The 15,389-nt window shown below is 35.3% G+C and overlaps 1 protein-coding gene across 1 annotated transcript in view; it reads left to right on the top strand.

Annotated features, from left to right (window-relative positions):
- Positions 1 to 15,389, top strand: part of SLC7A11 (solute carrier family 7 member 11) — an 84,561-nt gene that overhangs the window by 22,263 nt on the left and 46,909 nt on the right. The window contains exon 7 of the mRNA XM_059924273.1: positions 4,448 to 4,492. Within this exon, the coding sequence (XP_059780256.1) occupies positions 4,448 to 4,492 (45 nt within the window). The remainder of the gene's footprint in view (positions 1 to 4,447; positions 4,493 to 15,389) is intronic.

Genomic DNA, 15,389 nt, shown 5'->3' with positions numbered 1-15,389 from the left:
TAGGAAATTAAGGTCGGGATTTTAAATGGACTGTTACGCGTTACCAATGGTTAATGTAGGGGGCAGATAAGTAACTGTTATGTCTCCAACAGGCTGTTCTGCTACCTGAATGCTGCTTTGTGGATAGGTAGAAATCATCTGCTTGTTAATCTGTGGCCATCAGTCTTAGAAAAAGGGAGCTGTGTGTAGAAGAACTAGTCTGTTGGTTTGGAGTGCCAGAGGAAAAAGTTAATATCTGGATATAAATGGAACAAGATGGAGACTAAAAGAGTTCCCAAAGCAGGGGGTGTTTAGGCACTTTCCAAATGTGATCCTGCCTCTCTGACCTTTTTTTGTCTTTCATGACAGAATTACAAGACTGGGTTGTGGAATTATAAATTGGGCGCCATAATAAGCCTCCACTCCCTGTGCTGCCTGGCCCTGACAATCTTTGATGCAAAAAAAGGAAAAAAAAAAAAAAAAAAAAAGGGTGTAGGGCGCATTGCAAATAAGGAGACAGAAGCAGCTGTTGTCCTCAGAAGTTAACCACCCAGGGTGTAAGTAAACGCAGCAAGACCCTTGTTGTCTGGGAGGCCTTGATCCGTTAGTAAGTCATCCCCTATGTGTTGAATAGGAACAAGACACAGCCAAACCTTGGATCTGAATAGAGCAGGCTGTTGGTTTATGAGGAGTGCTGGACCTTTTTAGAATGATGAAAACTCCTTCACAGAAACATGATTGGGGGAAAGAAATCATTAACCCAGCCAGGTCACAGAGTTGGGTCAGAACAACTTTTATATTATTGCCAACGTCTGCATTCAGAGAAATATGTCCGCCAGTCTCCCTTGTGGCCCGGGGGAACTCAATCAATTTCAGTCCCATATCCTGATCCAAAGCTAAATATTGCTTGGTGGGATTTTTTTTTTTTTTTTTGAATTGTGTGATAGAAAATAGTTTTTTGGTCTGTCTTTTTTCTCCCTTTTAAATCCTATCCTCAGTGGATTTAGTCTATCTAAAGCACCTGCTGGGATTATTTTGTAGCATTGTGTCAAATCGAATCTAAAGAATAAGCTTCTTTTCAAAATAATTCACATAGTTGGGTATCAGAATGCATTGCCAGCTTTGCAGTGCCTTTTATACACAATCATGGAAAAGCTGGAACAATAGATCTTATGAACATTCTCTAGAGAACTTGAGGAGATGGGCTATGGACGCATGGCTGGAGACTTAGAGAGCGTAAAGGTGTATTTCCCACAGGAGTGAATGTTTGGACCAAAATCAGAAGCTTTCTCCTTCCCACCTCCCACCCTGTCCCAAGCCCTTTCCTTTTCTCTACGGCAAAATATTTGAAATTGCGTTCTTTTTTTCATAAATATTTCCTTTCTCGCCTTAACATTGTTGGAAAAAGACCAGTTCTAAAATAACTGTTTAGAAGGAACTGGCTATTTTTGAAGTGAGAAGCCTGGAAATATTTCTAAGTGTGTGTGTGGTTTTTGCGTGGGTTTTTTTTTTTTTTTGGGTTTTTTGTTTTGTTCATTTTCTTCCTGTACTTCCCACTGCCTTGGGCTTATAACAAACACATCAGATCCCTCAGAGTGCATATACCAGATATAAGTATTGATTGTTGCTTGCATTCCTGGTGTAACTACAACCTCTAATTTTAGAAACTTACTTTCTAGTCATTAAAAAATATCCTTGGCTGCTGACTTTTTAGATCACCTTTGGTGCTACTGTTTTCTCTCAGATATTCAAATGTTTCTACTTAGAACATGGTCCTTACAGTATTAGACACCTGAACTTTATTAAAAGATAAACTGAGGCATATTAAAATGTTAAGAGTTTGAGCAAAAATTGATATGAATTGACAGAATCCCATCTTGCAGACAGAAAGGAGCTCCAGGGAGCTGCACAGAAGAGAAGGCTTTTATAGGCAGAAGGCAGTGGGAACAAGGAAGTTATACTAAGCCATGGAACAGCTTGGTTATTACAAAGTTATTTTCATTTAGGGGATGGCAGGGGTCTGTCAGGCAGAATGCTTTAATAATGCAATTCCTAATAGACTGGTTTCAGATTCCATTTCTGGGAGATCTGAAACTTTAAGTGAATTACAGTTTGGTTTGGTGACACGAGGCTTAGCATAAGCGACTCCATTTTGGGCCTGTCATCTTGTGTTTTGTTTTGTTTTACAACCATGAACATCAACTGCCTATTTGTGAATAAAGGTGCAATAGTAAGACAGGTTTTCTCATCTTTGTTTTAAGGTGTGAGATACCTTAATTATATTAAAGGCTGATGGGCTAATATTCCAGCCTCTTGGTTTTAGATGATAGAGAATTTGTCCCTATAGAACCATGCTTCTGTGGACGTATATAATAGCTATTTTATCTTCTAAGGAATAATAAGAGCATAGAGGAATACAATGAAAATGTGACTTTTTTACTTTGCGGAAGGTTTCTAAGCCTCTGAAATGGAGAAGTAGAAAGGTCTTTGTATGTCTAGTTCTCTTCATTATGATCCCTTAGTTCTCCCATCTTCACGATCCGGTTACCTCTGTGTGCTTGTTTGAGGAGTCTGCCTCAATTTTACATCTTGGAACCTTGAAAGAGAACTTTAAGGGCTTTAAATGGTCTCCAGAAGTCACTTTAGATTAGAAAAAGAAGTCAAGGATGCAAGACAATTGACATGCCTGGATGGGGTAAGTAACGTCATAAAGTGAGGGAAAGGAATCTGAATTTCTCTAGGGCCATAAATTTAGGGTAATATGTGTAATCCTATGGGACTTGAAAGTGAAATATTGTGTGCCTCCAATGCTTCTTGTCATGTAAGAGATGACAAGTGTTCAGGATCTGCGGGAAATATTCAAAGTGTTCTGCCCTTTCGTTATCAACTTACTAGTGTAATGACTAACAATGGGCCTAAAATTAGCTGCCTAAATACACACACACACACACACACACACACACACAAAGCAAATTCATCATTGCTATTATGCATAAGGCAAAGTTGCCTTATGACTTGAGGTTATTTGGGTGGGATGCATATTGGAAAACAGTGAATTGAAAGGAAAAAGTGCAAATTGAGAACTTATTATCCATTATCCCATTTTTATTTCCTCTGTGCCTTCTGTGTTCATATCCAGAAGCCAATTCCCTAAAACTAAGAAATGCTATTATCATGCTTCTATTGTCCTGCAGGTTTTTATCACCCCTACTAAAAGCTGGACTCCCAGAAGCCAAAGGCCATCTTGTACTTGCATTCTGTTCTCACTCCCAGGGCACGCTTTGTGCTGCAGAGTACTAAACTGTCGCTCACACCCCTGTGCATATAGCGCTTTCCCACACCCCCGGGCTCATGTGCTGTACTCTGCCTGGAATGTCCTCACGCCACTTGACCAGGGCTAAACATCAAGCATTTTTGAAGACTCAGCTTGGGTGATGCCTTCTCTCAAAAACCTTCCAAGACCTGCCAGTCTGGTTTAGACCTCACCCCTGGCTTCCATGGTAACCTGGGCGTGCTCTAACATTGCCTTCTGTGCTGTATCACACCACTCTATGGACCCTTCTATGAACTATGAGCTCCTTGACGAGAAAGATTATAGATTTTCTACTTTTATTTCCCCAGTGACTGACATGTGATAATCTCATACATTGCTGGTAGGAATGCAAAAATGGTGGAAAATAGTTTGACTATAAACATGTATCTACTCTGTGACCCAGTGATCGTATTCTTGAGTATATGCCCAAGAGAAATGATTGCATGGTCCCCAAAAGAACATATACAAGCATATTTATGGTATCTATATTCATAATAGCTATAAATTGGAAATGATTCAAATGTCCATCAGTGGTAGGGTGTATAGTGTTACATTCATACAATGAAAAGCAACAATAAAGAATGATGAATTACTGCTCCATACAACAAACAACATGGATGAGACCCACAGACATAAAGTACAGCAAAAAAATCAGACACAAAAGAATAAGTATTGTATAATAGTTATACAAGCAAATATTATTAGTCTATTGTAATGAAACGATCAAAGCTAATCTATATTGGTAGAAATCAGAATAGTGGTTGCCTTCACAGGAAGGTGGAGATGATAATGATTGCAAAGGGCCTTGAGGGGACCTCCTAGGGTGCTAGAAATGTTGTACCTTTCGATCCTTTTGTCAGTTACATAGGTGTATACATATGTAAAAATTTATCATTGTATACTAAGATTTGTTGACTTTACTGTTTGTGTGCTATACCTCTATGAAAAAGTTAAGAAATAAAAAAGAGCTCCATAAATACTGCTTAATAGAAAAATGAATTGTGGGAGCTTTGGGTGCTGGAGATTTTCATCTTAGGTTATTTGTTTGTAAAGTTTTTATGATTCTGAGTTTGATTTTAAATATTTAAAACTTGAAACTTTGGGTGATGATCATAAAATATATTAATGGTTTATAATTCATGTGTGTCTTTTTAGGTTTTATCTCAACTTTGTCACTGAAGAAGTGGAAAATCCTGAAAAGTAAGTAGCCATAACTACTCTGAAATATTTATAAGGAATAAAATGTAAGGTTGTATGGTTAAAAAAGTGGACCTAAAGAAGGAATTCAGTGAGGGCTAATTAGGTTTCTCACCATCATCATTCTCTTGGGCAGTAAAACTTACTTGATTTTATCATAAATTAGATGTAAATAACTTTATTGTATATTCTACATCCAATATAAAATTGTCTGATAACCTGAAAGCATAAAAGAATAGAGTTATATTTTAGGTAACTCATTTCATAAAAACATACATACAACTTAAAATGGACTCTTGGCTGTTCACAAACGTGCTATGAGATGTGAACTCCAAAAGCTGATTATTTCTAGTAATTCATGTGGGTTTTTTCAGAGCTATCCAATTAAAGAGAATAATGTAATTAATGAACAAGTAGTTATGAAAGCCTATAAATAACTGCAGAATATTCTAGGAACTTGTAAATTTGGGGAGCTGGATGACTGCTTTTACTTTTTGTTATTGGTAAAAATCATCCTTTTGATGATTAGGTGATTTGATGATGATTTATATAATGTTTCAGAATGAATTATTTTTAACCTAGAACTTAGAAAAATGAATTATTTTTATGATTTGTCTAAAACTTGACTTTTTACAGGAAAATCACATAATCTATAGCCAGAAAAGGGAAATTTTAAGTAGTACGGTGTAAGATAAAGACAGAATTTTAGAGTTATTTAATTCATCTGACTTTTATGAAATATCTATACCATGTTCCAACTATTGTGCATCATCTGACATGATGAATAAGATGTATTCAAGATTCCATTGTCTAGTCATTGAGTCAAATGTGTAAACAAATAACTAACATGGTGTGATTGGTACCATAGTAGATTATTTTCCCCATTTGACAGAGATGAAAGGAGGAAATATTTATCTAGGGAGATGTTGCTTATATAGAGACTCAAATGATGAGTCCTTAGGTTCCTTAGGTAATTATAAAAGAGAGAGAGAGAGAGAGAGAGAGAGAGAGAGAGGGAGGGAGAGGGAGAGGGAGAGAGAGGGAGAGAGAAGAGAGAGGAAGGGACAAACTTCCAAGAAAGGGAAACAAGTACAAAGGTGAGTCAGTATGAAGTAGCCTGGACTTCAGAGAACATGCCTAAGGTTTGACAATTCAAATTAAGGTAGACTAAAATTCAGGTAGCAAGTATATTGGCAGCCGATTAGATCTGGCCAAGTACCAGAGTTGTCAGAATTTTGAATAATACGCAAACCAGTAATTGAGGTTCAAATAGTGTTTCATACTATCTGATTTAACCATTATGCAAATCACTGTGTAATTTAAACATGTGAAATGGTTATTTTATTGAGAAATATGATAAATTTCTAGCAGTGTTTTCATATTTATACCTGGAATTGTGGTAGAGAACATACATTTACCAGGAACTAGTTCTTTCTAGCATTGCTCTGAAATGATAAACTACATTATGACTCTAAATCCGCTGATTACAGAGATAAATGGGTTGCCCTGCCTTTTTATTTTTGCGAATAATTAGTGTGCAAGTGGCAACGAGGAGGAAAGACTCCTCTTACTAGATTTTATGTAAAGTATTTATTGAGTCTCCATTGTGTGAAAGAGATTACTATGGTTTATGACTGTCTTTTTTAAGTCTACAAACATTTTAAAGAGACCAATTACTAAAATCCAATATCAGAGAATATTTCTTATGAAAAGAATGGCAAACTGTAAGTCTGTGGATGTGACCTATAATGTAACAGTTATTACATGGTACATCAGTGGCATGGAGATAGTTCATATTCTCATTTAATGCTATTTAATAATTTAAGCATAGATTTTGTTTTCAATATGTACAATTATACTATTGTGCATATTAAGCATATTCAAACTATGCCATTATTAGCTTGATCTGAATTTCTGATGCATTCTGCCAGAGAGGTACGCCAGTCAAGGATTCTCTCTCTCCCTCTTTCTTCTTCTTAATTTAAGAGGCTTAGTTTCACACATTGATAATGTTCATGATCAAGATATACAAATAGTAAAGAACAGTGATGTATTGATTCGGGGTTTGTTGTCCGCTGTTGCAAAGAAATTTCCTCATCTCAAAAAGTGAGAATAATAATAACACCTACTTCATTGGGTTGTGGTAATGAGTACGTAGATTAGTGACTGTTACTTTTTAATCTCTACATAATTGGTTGTTGCTACTATTATTATATCCTTATTTTAGGAGCAAGGTAAAATGTTACTCCCATAAGAGTGTTTCCTAAGTTTCAGTATCCTAAACAATTCTCTTTCTTCAGTGTTTGTGAAAGAAATGCAAAAAAAATTTTCACACCATATTGAAGCCTGTTGTGTTAGACTAAGATTGTTATCACTGGTTACACTGGATGAAATATTGTCATTTTCTGGAAATCATGATTCTGCAAATTTCATTAAATATTCCTAGAATAATTTTAATTTAAAATTATATTTTAAGCTCTTAAACTTAGGAACTTTTCAGGAGAGAGTACCAATCTCTAGAATTTTAGGTCAAGGTAATGAGTAACTGCCAAGACAACTTGAAGAAAGAAACCTCTGATACCTTTTGGTTCTTTTATGTTAGGTACTCAGATATTCAATGTTTGCATGGAGAAGTCTGTGTAAAACTCAGACAACACATTTATTTTCTCAAAATCAGAATATGAGAAATCTCCAAAATCCCCTTAATGGAAAGTAAAGGTTAAATTTGTACTATGTATTTATCAACCAAAGAAATTCAGGGTTTTGAGCAATTTATTCAATGTCTTAATTTTAAAAATAGCATTTCCCTGAAATGTTGATAATTTTTCCAGGTCTTTTAAAGCTAAATCTTATTTTTTAAACACAGAGAATGCTTTGGGAAATATTGATGATCGAATATAGAGAACAGACGGTAAAATTATGTGGACCTCGTCCAGATGTGTAATTTGTATTATTTTGTAGGGAGACACGGCTCCAAAATACCTTTAGATACAAGGGAGAATAATTATAATTCCATCTCCTTTGTGACGTGCCAAGATAAATGTGTTTGCCCATCAGTCACGGGTGCATGTGTCCAGGTGTGCTGTAACGGGCAGCGTTCAGCAGCTGGTGAAGTGAATCATCAGCTGGAGATACAACCCTTTTTGCTGTTCTCCTCCACCTAGGCAATAAAATTTCCCTAAAATTGTGACCTGATAGAAAAAGGGATCATTAATTTAGATCAGTGAAAATAGCAATGTGAGTTAAAATATACAGGATGTGGAATAAGGTTTCATGATCAAAATTGGCTACCCTTTACATATAATTTAATTTCAGTGGAAATCTTTCAAATTAGCTAACATTACCTTATGGAATAATTTCTGAAGTGCTATTATGAGTATGACTTACAGAACAGTTCCTTAATGTCGTAACAAGTGGGAGATAAACTGGGAGATGAATGCAATCCAAATAACTAGCTTGTGGCTTCTTTCTATTCTTAAGTTTCATCTATTCTTTAAAGCTTGTAAAGCACTAATCCTAAAATTTTGGGCAAAATTCCTGTTCTGTGGTTACATTTGTAATATTAAAAAGTGTTCCCATGGTCGGTCTTATAATTTGTGTTTTCTTCTCTAAGAGTAGCTTTGGATCTATGGGAGTAGTTACCCTTTAGGAGGTATTTAACATTTTTATGTGAAAACACAGTGATTATCATTGAAATTTTATAGGAATATAAAAGCATTTCATTTAATAATTATTTATAGCATGGTAACTTGCTCCACAAACAATAAATATTAGAGTAAGAATAGTATTTTGAGGAGCACAGATATCCAAAGCTTGGACCATGAAGGTGATAGAATCCCAAGGAATATATGAATTTTAAAATGTTATTTTCCCCCCAAATGAAGTGTGTAGTGGTAATAATTTCTAATGTGTACATTTGTTCTTAAAAATCAAAGTGTTTTTATTTGCAAATATAATGAGTTTTGCTTTATGACATTAAGTTTGTGGCAACTGTGCCATCTATCACTGTTCAAAAAGTTACACGGTGCGAAGAACATATCATTGAGATGTATAATGTTTGTAATCCTCGTCTCAGATGGATAAATCATGTCTCGTGTTGATGAAAGCCAAGAAATGAATTGCTTTACTTTGACCTTGGGGGTCTGAGATTATTCAGTCTGTCTATCAGACTCGTTCCAGTGTTCTTCTCACTTCATTTATTCCTTCTGTTCTGAATAGTTGGAAACACTAGACTTGAAGGGAGTCAGTAAACCTTGATATCATCCGTCATTGTTGAAGACCAGGCTATCAACACTCTGTGAATAATCAACTTTAATAGAAGGTTTAAATAATCAGAGTGTCATGTTTAATTAATACTTTGCCTGCTTTCAGTTTATATTAATTGATGCCTGAAAGTCATCACACCTTGCACCAATGATAACTTAGAAGAAGAGAAATTTGGTTTGGGAAAAATGCCCAAAGACCTTTAAGGTCTGTGATCACTCAGAGGGGTTCATAAATGGTCCACTATCACATTATTTACATTCAGTTCAGATGGCGCAGTCTTAAATTCATAGCATATATGTTTTAATCCTCACTGACTTATATTAAGCCAGAGTAAAGGCATTTATTAATAATATTTTACTGTTTTATAAGGCCTATTGCTTATAGGACATATAAAACTGTTAACATGATTAAAAACACAGCAATACAAAGCAATTTAAAAATCTTGCCCAAATGTGCCATAGCAAAGTTGCATGACAGAATATTAAAAGTTGACTTGAAGACTTTTATCTTGCATACTGGCATTTTAAGGATGCAGTTTTCTATGAGAGGCAAATTTTCCTCTTTATATGCTTTCTAGCTTTCTAATGCAGCAGTTGCTAGAAAATAGCATACAATGTATACATGTGTAGTTTACAGTAATACTATGTTTTGTGATCTTTTTATTAAAAAGTAATGTTATCTACTACATTCTTAGAATATTTTCAAAGTGTCTTTTACAAATACTCAAGGGATATATGTTCTTAAGGTATGCAAACTAGTTTTCACAGTTATCTCACTGTAGATAAATGTAGATAGAAAAAAATAGGGGTTATTAAGCAGAATTAATTTGCAAAAAGAATTTGCCAAATGAACTTCTTAGAAATGACGTCTCCTAACCAGGTTAATTTGTAAAATTGAATTTATACCAAAATTTACAAAGATTTCTTTGGCAAAATGAGGCATCTCTTTATTAATGGCAACAAGGCATTGCTAGGATTATCTTAATATGTGACAGTGTTTCTCTTCAGTTGTTGAAATAATTGAAACCTAAATTAAAATCACTCTATTTTATGCATTTCTTCTGGAAATATATATATATATGAAAAGTTTGGTAAATCCATTTTTAAATATAGTGGTTGAGCCACTGAGGCAGACAAAAGATCAGTATTTGTCCAGATGACACAGAGAAGAAATGATTCTATGTTCAGACAACAAGGTCACCAAGTTACTCTGCCTTTGTGCAGTTTAAAAATTTCTCACTGATGGAACATGAGGTTGATGTACTCTGGGATCAAAATTCTTGCATTTCTCAGCTTCACATATGCATAAAAAATACGTTTGGCTCAAACACAGTTTGTTCCTGTAAGGCTGAAATGTCAAATAAGTGATGCAGAAATTACAGGATTATGTTATAGTATTTTATCAGGCAGTAATCAAAGAAGACAGATATTAATCCTTCAAGTGCTTTGTGGAAGACATTTAGATATTTTTTTAAAAAGTTTAAGGATTCTAACCCCATTATGAGGCAAAAATTTGAAGGTCAGTGCTTTTGACTGCTTTACGTCCTTTCACATTAGTTGTTTCTAAATTTGAATTTTAGCTTTATTGAAGTTTACGTTTTGAGTCTAGACTCATAAACTCGTGTTTTAGGAGCACTAATAGTGGCTGATTTAATTCTACCCTGTGTTTCTGATCCCATTAATTTTCCATAAAATAAGAGACCACAAGTGAGTAGAATTAAAGAACTTCAGAACTAGAGGAGGACCTTGGACACTGTATAATCTAGCTTTTCACCAAATGCATGAATCTCCTCCATAATATCTTTAAACAGATATAATTCATGTAAAATACAATGAGAAACTTACTATAACCTCTTTCACTGGGCTACCAATATTTTTTACCTGCATATGTTGATTATCAACCTGCTAATTTCTTTTTCTTTCCACATCTTTATTGGAGTGTAAATGCTTTACAATGTTGTGTTAGTTTCTGCTGTATAACAAAGTGAATCAGCTATATGTATACATATATCCCCATATCCCCTCCCTCTTGAACCTCCTTCCCACCCTCCCTATCCCACCCCTCTAGGTCATCACAAAGCTCCAAGCTGATCTCCCTGTGCTATGCGGCTGCTTCCCACTAGCCATCCATTTTATATTTGGTAGTGTATATATGTCCATGCTACGCTCTCACTTCATCCCAGCTTCCCCTTCCCCTCCATGCTCTCAAGTCCGTCCTCTACGTCTACATCTTTATTCCTGCCCTGCCACTAGGTTCATCAGTGCCACTTTTTAAAATTCCATATATATGTGTCAGCATACAGTGTTTGTTTTTCTCTTCCTAATGTACTTCACTCTGTATGACACATACTAGGACAATCCACCTCACTACAAATGACTCAATTTCATTCCTTTTTTTGGCTGAGTAATATTCCATTGTATATATGTGCCACATCTTCTTTATCCATTCATCTGTTGATGGACATTTAGGTTGCTTCCATGTCCTGGCTATTGTAGATAGTGCTGCAATGAACATTGGGGTACATGTGTCTTTTTGAATTATGGTTTTCTCTGGGTATATGCCCAGTAGTGGGATTGTTGGATCATATGGTAATTCTATTTTTAGTTTTTTAAGGAACCTCCATACTGTTCTCCATATTGGCTGTATCAATTTACATTCCCACCAACAGTGCAAGAGGGTTCCCTTTTCTCCACACCCTCTCCAGCATTTATTGTTTGTAGATTTTTTGATGATGGCCATTCTGACTGGTGAGGTGAAACCTCATTGTAGTTTTGATTTGCATTTTTATAATGATTAGTGATGTTGAGCATCTTTTCATGTGTATGTTGGCAATCTGTATATCTTCTTTGCAGAAATGTCTATTTAGGTCTTCTGCCCATTTTTGGATTGGGTTGTTTGTTTTTTTGATACTGAGCTGCATGAGCTGCTTATAAATTTTAGAGATTAATCCTTTGTCAGTTACTTCATTTGCAAATATTTTCTCCCATCCTGAGGGTTGTCTTTTCATCTTGTTTATGGTTTCCTTTGCTGTGCAAAAGCTTTTAAGTTTCATTAGGTCCCATTTGTTTATTTTTGTTTTTATTTCCATTTCTCTAGGAGGTGGGTCAAAAAGGATCTTGCTGTGATTTATGTTATAGAGTGTTCTGCCTATGTTCTCCTCTAAGAGTTTTATAGTGACTGCCTTACATTTAGGTCTTTAATCCATTTTGAGTTTATTTTTGTGTATAGTCTTAAGGAGTGTTCTAATTTCATTCTTTTACATGTAGGTGTCCAGTTTTCCCATTACCAGTTATTGAAGAGGCTGTCTTTTCTCCATTGTATATTCTTGCCTCCTTTGTCAAAGATAAGGTGACCATATGTGTGTGGGTTTATCTCTGGGCTTTCTGTCCTGTTCTATTGATCTATATTTCTGGTTTCGTGCCAGTACCATACTATTTTGATTACTGTAGCTTTGCAGTATAGTCTGAAGTCCGGGAGCCTGATTCCTCCAGCTCCGTAATGCTTTGGCTATTCGGAGTCTTTTGTGTTTCCATACAAATTGTAAAATTTCTTGTTCTAGTTCTGTGAAAAATGCCATTGGTAATATGATAGGGATTGCATTGAACCTGTAGATTGCTTTGGCTAGTATAGTTGTTTTCACAATATTGATTCTTCCAACCCAGGAGCATGGTATATCTCTCCATCTGTTTATGTTATCTTTGATTTCTTTCATCAGTGTTTTATAGTTTTCTGAGTACAGGTCTTTTGCCTCCTTAGGTAGGTTTATTCCTAGGTATTTTATTCTTTTTGTTGTGCTGGTAAGTGAGATTGTTTCCTTAATTTTTCTTTCTGATCTTTCGTTGTTAGTGTATAGGAATGCAAGAGATTTCTGTGCATTAATTTTGTATCCTGCAACCTTACCAAATTAATTAGCTCTACTAGTTTTCTGGTGGCATCTTTAGGATTCTCTATGTATAGTATCATGTCGTCAGCAAACTGTGACAGTTTTACTTCTTTTTTTACAATTTGTATTCATTTAATTTCTCTTTCTTCTCTGATTGCTGTGGCTAGGGCTTCCAATACTATGTTGAATAAGAGTGGCGAGAGTGGACATCCTTGTCTTGTTCCTGATCTTAGAGGAAGTGCTTTCAGTTTTTCACCATTGTGAATGATGTTTGCTGTGGGTTTGTCATACATGGCTTTTATTATGTTGAGGTAGGTTCCCTCTATGCCCACTTTCTGGAGAGTTTTTATCATAAATGGGTGTTGAATTTTGTCAAAAGCTTTTTCTGCATCTATTGAGATGATCATATGGTTTTTATTCTTTAATTTGTTAATATGGTGTATCACATTGATTGTTTTGCATATATTGAAGAATCCCTGCATCCCTGGGATAAATCCTACTTGATCATGGTGTATGATCCTTTTAATGTGTTGTTGGATTCTGTTTGTTAGTATTTTGTTGAGGACTTTTGCGTCTATGTTCATCAGTGATATTGGTCTGTAATTTTCTTTTTTTGTGATATCTTTGTCTGGTTTTGGTATCAGGGTGATGGTGGCCTCATAGAATGAGTTTGGAAGTGTTCCTCCCTCTGCAATTTTTTGGAAGCATTTGAGAAGGATAGGTGTTAGCTCTTCTCTAAATGTTTGATAGAATTCACCTGTGAAGTCATGTGGTCCTAGACTTTTGTTTGTTGGAAGTTTTTAAATTACAGTTTCAATTTTATCACCTGTGATTGGTCTGTTTATATTTTCTAATTCCTCCTGTTTCGATCTTGGAAGGTTGTACTTTTCCAAGAATTTGTTCATTTCTTCCAGGTTGTGTGTTTTATTGGCATATAGTTGCTTGAAGTAGTGTCTTATCATCTTTTGTATTTCTGTGGTGTCAGTTGTAATCTCTCCTTTTTCATTTCTAATTTTATTGATTTGAGTCCTGTCCCTTTTTTTCTTGATGAATGTGGCTAAAGGTTTATCAATTTTGTTTATCTTCTCAAAGAACCAGCTTTTAGTTTTATTGATCTTTGCTATTGTCTTCTTTGTTTTTATTTCATTTATTTCTGCTCTGATCTTTATGATTTCTTTCCTTCTACTAACTTTGGGTTTTCTTTGTTCTTTTTTTTTTTAGTTGCTTTAGGTATAAGGTTAGGTTGTTTATTTGAGATGTTTCTTGTTTCTTGAGGTGAGCTTGAATTGCTATGAACTTCCCTCTTAAAACTGCTTTTGCTGTATCCTATAGGTTTTGGATCATCGTGTTTTTGTTGTCATTTGTTTCTAGGTATTTTTTGATTTCCTCAGTGATCTCTTGGTTATTTAGCAGTGCACTGTTTAGCCTCCATGTATTTGTGTTTTTTACTCTTTTTTTCCTGTAGTTGATTTCTAATCTCGTAGTGTTGTGTTTGGAAAAGATGCTTCATACGATTTCAGTTTTCTTAAATTTTCCAAGGCTTGATTTGTGACCCCAGATGTGATCTGTCCTGGACAATGTTCTGTGTGCACTTGAGAAGAAAGTGTATTCTTAACCTTTGGGTGAAATGTCCTGAAAATGTCAATTAAGTCTATCTAATCTATTGTGTCATTTAAAGCTTGTGTTTATTTATTTTCTGTCTGGATGATCTGTCTCTTGGTGTTAGTGGGGTATTAAAATCCTCCACTATTATAATGTTACTGTCAATTTCTCCTCTTATGGCTGTTAGCATTTGCCTTATGTATTGAGGTTGCTCCTATTGTTGGGTGCATAAATATATATAATTGTTATGGTTTCTTCTTGCATTTGTTCCTTGATCATTATGTAATGTCCTTCCTTATCTCTTTATTTTAAAGTCTATTTTATCTGATATGAGTATTGCTACTCCAGCTTTCTTGTGACCTCCATTTGCATAGACTATCTTTCCATCCCCTCACTTTCAGTCTGTATGTGTCCCTAGGTCTGAAGTGGGTCTCTTGTAGGCAACATATATAAGGGTCTTGTTTTTTATCCATTCAGCCAGTCTGTGTCTTTTGGTTGGAGCATTTAATACATTTACATTCAACGTGATTATCGATATGTATGTTTCTATTACCATTTTCTTAATTGATTTGGGTTTGTTTTTGTGGGTCTTCTACTTCCCTTGTGTTTCCCACTTAGAGAAGTTCCCTTAGCATTTGTTGTAAAGCTGGTTTGGTGGTGCTGAATTCTCATAGCTTTTGCTTGTCTGTAAAGCTTTTGATTTCTCCATTGAATCTGAATGAGATCCTTGTCGGCTAGAGTAATATTGGTTGTAGGTTTTTCCCTCTCATAACTTTAAATATGTGCTGCCACTCCCTTCTGACTTGTAGAGTTTCTGCTGAAAGATCATCTGTTAACCTTATGGGGATTCCCTTGTATGTTATTTGTTGCTTTTCCCTTGCTGCTTCTAATATTTTTTCTTTGTATTTAGTTTTTGATAGTTTGATTAATATGTATCTCAGCATGTTCCTCTTTGGGTTTATCCTGTATGGGACTCTCTGTGCTTCCTGACTTGATTGACTATTTCCTTTCCCATGTTAGGGAAGCTTTCCACTATAATCTCTTCAAATATTTTCTCAGACCCTTTCTTTTTCTCTTCTTCTGGGACCCCTATAATTAGAATGTTAGTGTGTTTACTGTTGTCCTAGAGGTCTCTGAGACTGTCCTCAA

Source organism: Balaenoptera ricei, chromosome 5 (assembly GCF_028023285.1).
Source record: "Balaenoptera ricei isolate mBalRic1 chromosome 5, mBalRic1.hap2, whole genome shotgun sequence".
In the NCBI taxonomy this organism is placed as follows: domain Eukaryota; kingdom Metazoa; phylum Chordata; class Mammalia; order Artiodactyla; family Balaenopteridae; genus Balaenoptera; species Balaenoptera ricei.
This window is presented reverse-complemented; position numbering and strand designations above follow the sequence as displayed.